The sequence below is a fragment of the Pseudochaenichthys georgianus genome, chromosome 20 (genome assembly GCF_902827115.2).
Source record: "Pseudochaenichthys georgianus chromosome 20, fPseGeo1.2, whole genome shotgun sequence".
Lineage (NCBI taxonomy): Eukaryota > Metazoa > Chordata > Actinopteri > Perciformes > Channichthyidae > Pseudochaenichthys > Pseudochaenichthys georgianus.
In genome coordinates, this window is record NC_047522.1 from 20261601 (window position 1) to 20270447 (window position 8847).

At 42.2% G+C, this 8847-nt stretch overlaps 1 protein-coding gene across 1 annotated transcript in view; it reads right to left on the reverse strand.

Annotated features, from left to right (window-relative positions):
- drosha (drosha ribonuclease III) overlaps positions 1-8630 on the reverse strand; it is an 85385-nt gene extending 76755 nt beyond the window's left edge. The window contains exons 1-6 of the mRNA XM_034108601.1: positions 8456-8630; positions 6820-7660; positions 6669-6737; positions 5688-6000; positions 2370-2532; positions 748-908 (exon numbers count right to left, since the gene is read on the reverse strand). Of these exons, the coding sequence (XP_033964492.1) occupies positions 748-908; positions 2370-2532; positions 5688-6000; positions 6669-6737; positions 6820-7658 (1545 nt within the window). The 5' untranslated portion in view covers positions 7659-7660; positions 8456-8630. The remainder of the gene's footprint in view (positions 1-747; positions 909-2369; positions 2533-5687; positions 6001-6668; positions 6738-6819; positions 7661-8455) is intronic.
- Positions 8631-8847: the final 217 nt, after the last annotated feature.

The following is an 8847-nucleotide window of genomic DNA, read 5'->3' on the forward strand; positions in this document are numbered from 1 at the left end:
TGGATTTTTAACTAAACCAAACAAATGTGTTTTTATTTGAATGTGTAAAATACCATTTGTAGGCTGGGGTTATCTCTGCAGCTCTACAATATTATATTCAAAAATAAACATTTCGCCTTTAACAAATATTGTGCTCCCTGGGGTTTTAATATGGTACGAGTCAATATTGCTATTTCGTTAATTGTGCAGTATCTAGGGTACAGATTGACTGGCAGCCAAATTGCTTTTACAAGGAAATAAGTGCATCCTTCCATTATGTGATATATTTAAACGACGGCACACATGTTGCATTTGATGATAAAATCAAAGTTTTGTTTGCTGTTGTTTGCTTTTGGGAAAGAACGTTTTTTCTATTTTGTGAAGTGTGTTGTTCATTTATTTGTGTTGTGTTGACTGTGGCAGAGCAGCTGCTTCAAGTCGAGGCAGTATTAGATGTTCCAAAGCCATGTTTATTCGGATTACTGTTATTATCTTCTGCCATCTACCGTTATCCGTTCACTGTGTGAAAGCTCATGTATGTTTGATGTGAAGAACAAAGGCAGGGTTCAAAGACCTAAAGGCATATCCATTTTAATGATAACGCTACTCAGAATGTAGTGAAGATCCATTTTGTCAGCAAACTGAATCTAACATCAATGATCCTGTCCTGTTCTCCACCTTTAATACTTTGTGAGACCTGTATTGGATTACAGAAGAATGGAAATGAAAGTAGAATATGAACGGTAAGTGCCAGAGGGTGCGACCGACCTGGCCGGGGTCGTTGTACCACAGCTCGTCGTGCAGCCGGTCAGGGTGAGCCTTTTTCCTCTTGATCTCAGCGATGACATCAAAAACATCTGAGTCAGAGCTGCTGGAGCAGGTGCTTCCCTCCCCGTCTGACTCGCAGTCTGACTCACTGCTGCTGTCTTCTGCAAGCAAAGTGCAAAAGGGGCTTTAAATCGCTGCAACGTCACAGGGCTGACAGCGGATACATAATACGATGAGCCGCGGCGAGCTCACTGTTTAAGCTCCCCGGCTCAGCTGTGCCCTCAGAAAGTATTAAACATAAAATCTCCGTAAAGCAATCTGTCAAAAATGTTTTTCAAATGGTGCACTTTGCTGACTCTTAGAGGAATAATTATCCACACAAAGCAAGTTCAATCATAATACGTGTGTAACTAGGGAAGATATTACACCATTAACATACAGTCATTTAGATGAGCCCCATATAAACACCTATAGTGAGAAATAATTACTTATTATCATTAAATAACTTGAATGTTCCACATATGTCGCTTCGAGTGATTAACCAATCACTGTGTTGGATTCATTGGTAGAAGATTCCACTTTATTATAATTACTCCTTACAAGCGACATGCAGACTTGTATGAGATTCAGTAGCACATTTGCCCAATGCTGACATCTGGAAATCATGCTTTCTAGATTTCTCTCCTAAAAAAATAACAAAAATAAGATTTATAATCACTATTCATTGGAATAGTTTGTGCTCCCTAGCTAAGCAGTCTTCAATCCTTATCAGCATTTTGACTCGAGCACTCGATTGTGAAGTCAGCGCCCCGAGCATGGTGTTTAGCAAAGGAGATCTTCCGGAGCAACGTTTCTATTATTGCAGCTCTGAGAGAGACGGATCAGGCTGACAGCCCCGCAGATAACATCATAAACGCTGAACTTAATCTCTGCCTCAGCCTAATGCACTGCCGAGGAGACGGCGCGCTTTTGTGCATATCAATTACAAAAGATTGCCAACAGATGTGTTAACTGTTTGCGCATTGTTGTTTTCCACTTACCCTGAACATACATGCCTACAGGAGAAGGACAGCTTTAGGAATACATCGATGACTGCTATTGCTTCCTAACTTTCTTTGCACAGTGCAGAATTAGAGCTCAACTTACCACTGATCACTTTTAAAGCATTATCATCAATGACCCCGTCATTTTCGCTTTCCAAAATAGGTTTGATATAATCCAGTCCTCCTGCTAATCACATCTGTTCGTTGTTTTAGCGAGCTAGCCAGCCATTATTATTCTTCATGGTGTTTTGTTGTGTGCCTCTCTTCTTGGTTTATTTGTATTTTTACATTTAATAGGACCTGAGGACCTCTTTTTGTTCTGGAATGACAATAAAATATCCTTATCCCTATAACATTAGCATAGCTCAATTAATGAAAGACTTGAAAATGCAAAGCACAGTTATTTAGATTAAGCTAATATATAATTTGGTTATTGTCTAATTTCTTCTCCTTTTTTTAAAGTCCAGCATTGTTAAAACAACCTGTTGATAATGTGCTTTTTTTGTCTTAAATACATAGAAATTACATTACCACTTGGATTATAATGTACATTTATACTTATCACAAATTGTACCCAACTAGTTTTGCAGGTCTGTCCACCTGGGTCTTCGTCCAGCTTGGTCTTGGGGGGGTCCCACATGGGCCGGACAGCCTTCGCCCTCTCCTGCCTCTTCCCCAGCTCCTCCTCGAAGCGCTCGTACAGATCCCGCAGCTTACTGGTGCCCACCACAGTGGAGTCCCCCTGAACACGTGCAAATAAAATAAATACATTTGTTCATTGTTTTTAATTGTTACATAAAGCAAATGAACCTAAAAGCTACCTCAGTCTGGGGCTGCAGTCGAATAGTCCAAAAATACTATCGTCTATTCCTTGACCTCCGTGTGAAACGTCACGGGGTTAAGGGATAGTGGATAGGAGAAATCAAAAGGATTTAGGAGAAGAGACTGCGGTGCTTTGAGAATCCGACTGCACTTTCACTATCCGACGTGTTTATGATGCGCCAGCGGACGTCAAGAATGTGCGTCTGCTGCTGTGGGGAAACTAGTTTTCCATACAGCGGAGTGAGCGGACTACATGGATGCTTAAAGGTCCCATGTCATGCTTTTCCAGTTATTACCCATCCCCTTGTTTGTTATGTAGGTTTTTCTGCATGTAAACGGTCTGCAGAGTCACAAACCCTCAAAGTGCACCCTGTAGCGAGTAAAACTCTAACACAGAAAAGACCTGTCTCTGCTGCCCCAGAACGCCTCGTTGGACATTTCTCTTTTTCCATTTTGTCTTCCTGAGTCCAGTGACGTGCCCATATCCTGGTCCAAATGGATCCGTGGATCTCCTCACACACACACACACACACACACACACACACACACACACACACACACTCACCCTTATCTTTTCTCAGCCGCGGAGTTTCGCCGGCATACACTCACTCAGCCTTATCTTTTCTCAGCCGCGCCTCCGTGGATCTCCACTCACAGTTCGCCACACACTCACGTGTAGGACAGAGAGTGAATACACATACTATTCAGAGATGCTGTGAGAAACCAATGTGATTTTGGGACATTGAACAATGTAAATCTATTCTAGTCGACCTCAGCAATGGAATTATGATCAGTAGAAATGGCCATGACATGGGACCTTTAATAAGAACGGCGGACGCATCTAGAGACTCTGCACCGCGCTCTGATGCTGTTGCTTTATGAACGGGGACAACAGAGAAACATATTCTTCATGAATGAGGATGTAATTTAAATAAAAAAGGAAAGTGAAACTTATGCTCGTCGTCACCCTCTCCCTCCGGTCCACATTAATACAAATGATCCCAATACGTATGATTGTATGAAAAGATCTTAAAATAAATACAAATGTATTTATTATAAACGTTAGTCCTTAACATCTATCACTGTGTTTATCACCATTAAACATCTTTTAAAAAGTTGAACAAACCCCACACAGCTCAGTGAAATGTTGACTTTATTTGATCATTTCAGTAAAAACTAACGTTCATATTTCTCTTTTTGATTATAATACTGATGAACGTTCAAAACAAAACACTTTGCAACTTACCACATACGTTTTAAAAAGCTTAATAAGCACCGTAACTTTCATGATATCATTTCTCGGTCATAATGCTGCGGCCGAAAGGCGTGGTGGGGCAGCATTTTCTCCTCTCCTTTCATAAAGGAAGGTCCAGTGGTTCCTAAGCTAAAGGAGGTTATAAAGGAAGTTTCAAACCTCGTTCCTATCATCTAGAGAAGGGGTTCCCAACCTTCTTTCCCAAGAGACAACCAAATGACTCCTGTGGGAAGTTGCTACAAATGTAGCTAAAAATGCTACAACTACTGTCACAAACTGGGTGAATGTGAAGTATTTTGTTAAAGGAGGATGAAAGCGTAATTAAGGAGCACTGTTGGAGTGACTTTGATGGTTATTGGACTCAGGATTAATTCATTTGGATTCCCGCTGTATGAAGAAATGAAAGGACGGCGCGGAAGTGGAAACAATTCACAAAGGGATTAAACTGTTTCAAACACATGCTGAAAGTAAGCCGCATTTTGCCGATGTGTTTGTGTGGATTCAAAAGTCGTAAATAATCTACCAAATGGAGGAGACCGATCTGATTGGAGCAACTGTGAAACTGTGAAACCGGCATGGACAATGACTATGTTTTAAAAATGCGCTTATCCAGAAAAGCCTGATTTGGACACTTTACGGGCAGAAGAAACATTTATATTTATATTAAAGAAAGATCATGTATTGCGTTACAATTATATGTAAAATTAAATTAAAATTAAAAAAAGTCTAAATATGATATTTGGCCTCAAATCATCTGAGGCCTGGCGCCCCCCCCTGCGATCTTTCCCCCCAGGTTGGGAACCACTGATCTAGAGAATTCGAACGGCTCTTTTCATGGCTGCCACTGAAGTACTTCCGGGTCATTTCACTGCGTTAGGAAGGTTCCTGAGAGAAACTGACAATTCGACTGCAGCCCAGCTTTTTTAAAACATGGCTTTCTTTATTTTGTGCACACCAAGAGTCTCTCTTTACTGGATTACACTTTTCGATGGGACAAAGGTTAGTAATATGAAGTAATTCCATCCTGTGTGTTTGTGAGTAATAATGATTGATTTTGCAGGCTAAGTAATATGTTTCAAATATATACCCCACAGAAAAGATTTCCTAGACAATGATTTTACCAAATAAAGTTACATTTCATCTGCTGCTGTGATCTGCCCTCATTTTGCTGAACCTTAAATCTGATTCAAAACCCTCTTGGCTAATCTACAGTAACTCCCACAGGCAGTGTCCTCTCTGTCAGCGCAGAAAAGACATTTACTTTCACTCTGGTTTTATTGAAAGACAGGTCAGGACTCTTGGGCAGAAGGTGTAATTTGTGGCAAATAAAAAGAAACTGATGACAGCATGAAGCAAGCACCCAGAGACTCCTGCTAAAGGTCAGAGTCTTAGAGAAGAGAAAGGAGTCGGCACTATCCCACAGATCCAAAGACGTGAAGAAAAGCGTTTCAGAATGAAGGTGGTGATTTGCAAATGATGACTGAGCCGTCTTTTGTGCACTGGATATTAACTGAACGGCTGAAAATGATACCGTGTCTGAGAACAGCCAATTCAAATCTTCAACACCACCTTCAAAAATAAAATAGTAAAATTGCAGACTGAAGATTCGTGAGGATTACTTTTTCCAGTCATGTGGATAAAGATCAGTTTTAATGGGAAACAAATGAAAGTTAGTTATTCTCCGGTTTAACCTGCAGGCAAGAACGTTTCTATGGCTTTTGAAAATTCCTGCCTAAGGGCATAAACACCGTTTAAAAAAACAATTAGATACTAAGCACAGGGCATAGGATCATTAATTAAGACTTAAATGCCAACAGTACCACTTGGTCCATGGGGTCATTGGAGTAGTAGTTCTCAGCGTGTGTGCAGCGGATCCAGGCAGGTTTCAGCTGCGCGTCTTCTACTTTCTCGTCCTCTCCCTTCTCTTTCTCCTTCTCCTTCTCCTTCTCTCTCTCTCTGTCTCTGTCCCGCTCCTTCTCTCGCTCGCGCTCCCTGTCAGCGAACGTCTCCTCGGATTCTCGGCTCCTGACAGACGAGTAGCTGCGCTCTCTGCTCGGGCCGGACGAGCTCTCTGACCTTCTGTCCCGCTCGTCTTCCCAGCGACCGCGCTTACGGTCTCTGCTCGTGGAACGACTACAAAGCACAGATAAGTTCAAAGAAAAACAATTATTGCAATCAGCCAGGAGGAGGTTATGAACACTGGTTATCATGTGACCAAAGGACCAACAAGTTTAGGGGACTCTTGAGGCAGCTGTAATTGCTAAATGAATACCAAGTACAGACTGCTGAGAGCTTGTGAAATAAACCCACAATGTGCAATTGTACTAAAATCACTTTTTGTAAAAAAACAACTTTAAAATGTCCCAGAATTTTTTATTTTAAGGTTGCAATACTAATAATATGCTATCTATGTCACTTACTTATACTTACATTGCTGCTACTAATTATTTAGCCATGGTTGTGTACTTATTTTTCTTTATTCATATTTTATTACCATTTATTTTATTTGTTATTATTGCCTGCCATTTTTTGTAACCTTCCATGCCACGTTTGCCGTAGCACTGTTAATTTCCACGCTTTTGGAATAATAAAGGAATGCTGATTCTGATGAATGTGAGACAAGGTGAAAGCAACAAAACTGATTGTATATGCGGAATTCAAATCACTACTAGTTTCTGATTGATTTAATAGCTAAAGTTACACAAGGGGAAAGATATTTAAAAGATGTAAACTTTTACTCAGCAGTAAGCAGAGTTTTGGTGGAAATGTGTAATTCAGTTTTTAATGGACAGCGTGTGTACCTTCTAGGCCTCTTCCTGTGCCGGTCAGGCGACTGGGACCTCCGACTCTCTCTGTAACGGTACCTCTCCCTGAGAACAAACACACACATGGCTGTGAGATCAAATCATTTCACACATTGATCCCATAGGAGAGCTACTGCTATGCAAGTACCTGCTGCGATCCCTGCCCCTGTGTGCGGGCGAGGCGTGCCCTCTGTCGTACTCAGGCCTGTGCCGCCCCCCCTCCGGCCTGCCGCGCCTGTCTGGACTCCTCACGCGCTCCTTCCTCTCTGCAGGGAATTCCATTTTAGGCCTGTCACCATGGTAGCCGAAGCCCTTCTGCCTGTGCTCCTCCTGGCGATACCCTCTCTCTGGAGACCTCCTGTTGTCCATGGGCTTCTCATACTTGTACTGCTGCCCCTGCCTGAAGCTTTGCTCTGGTTTGAATGAATTGGGGCTCTGATTGTAGCCGGGGCTAAATGCAGGAGGAGGGAAAGGGGGGTGAGGAGGATGGGGAGGGTAGTTCATGGAGTATGGAGGGTGGTAGCCCATAGATTGAGAAGCTATAGGAGGTGGCATGGATTGGTGAGCTAATGGTGGTGGGGGCACAGGAGTCATCATGTAAGGGTGGTAGGCATTCTGAGCAGACCCTGATGTGGGGCCACCTGTGGAGCTGGGGAGGGGAGGAGGGGGAAAGTTAGGCGGGGGTTCAGGGAAGCCCTGCCGGAGAGGGGGCTTGGGGAAAGGTGGGCGCACCGGGCATTGGTTGAGAGAATTAAGGGGGTGGGACTGTGCTGGTGGAGGATACTGCATGAAGTCAGAGTGTTGAGGCATGTAGCCGCTGTTTCCATGGTAGCTTGAGCCAGGAGGGGCCTGAGGGTCGTAGTGGTACGGGGGAACAGGAGGCTGGGGTGGTGGAGGGGCCCTCATGTTGGTGGGATGGTAGTTTTGAGCGGCGCCTTGTTGACATGGGGGCCCCCTGGGACTCCCCCGATCCTGGTGGAAAGACATAACTGTGGAAACACAAAATAATCAACTTACATACCGGAAATAAACTAACAACATAAATGCACCCAGATCAAATATTACTTAACACTTTAACTCTTAACTGCATGACACAGGGGGACATGTTTTTGTAGCCTGTGTGCCAAATCCTTACTGAGACAACAATAGTTTGCAAACTGGTGTTGAAGTCAGCTACAACAGTTGTTTCCCATTGATGCCCCTTCAGTGGTTGGGGTTGGGCCCATTTAGATTAACATTAGTTTATGATTTATGGTGTTGGAAATGAATTCATAGCCGATATGTAGGTAAACAAAACGTTATGGGAATACAGTCTTAGCAGCAACAGTGCATGAACCTTAATAACAGAAATGAGAGACATTATATTTAATATTTTTAAAAACATTATGGTGTGATATTGTTGATAAGCATAACAAAATGACGCAATGAATTAGTTCGTAGTTTACTGTAGCCATCGCACTTTGCCATAAGCAGCAGCTGAATACCGTTTAATTAATTGTTTGCACTCATGCAGCTGTATTAGCTGTGCAGCAACATTAGCTAGCTAGCGGTGGCTACAGATGCTATTTTCCAAAACACGATGACGGCTGACTACTGACTAAATGTTACCGTTAAAACGAAAGTGTTCCGTATGTATAAGAGCAGCAGCCAATTGTAGGTTAAAGATATCGTTCTAATGTTGTGAGTTCAAGTCACACCTAGCTAACGTTACCCGAGAGGAACATGTCAGCCAATTAGCAAGGCTACTAGCACGCCATGACAAGGATACAAGTTTGATACATTACCTTCAAAAAGATAAGGAGCGCTAGCAAGAGAAGCGTATCATTCCCTCTTTACTTCTCGTGAAAAAAATCCAACAGTCACACTGGCGTAAATTGTCTTAAAAAGGGCTTTTAATATTAAGCTAATAACCTTATCTGTTGGGTACCTCAATTTCTAAGGGACCGTGTTTCTAGTAGGAATGCTTACAGAGAGGGACCGTGAGTAAACCAATTATATTCGGCGACTTCGTCATTGTCCAATGAAATACCTGCACCATTGCAGCGCCTAAACAAACCATTGTAATGTTGCTAAAATAACACAACGTGGTTTTGTTTATTATTTAGATGTTCATACTGATATTTCATAAAATATTACTGTGTTATATATATTTTCTGTTTGTCAAATCTATTTTCTT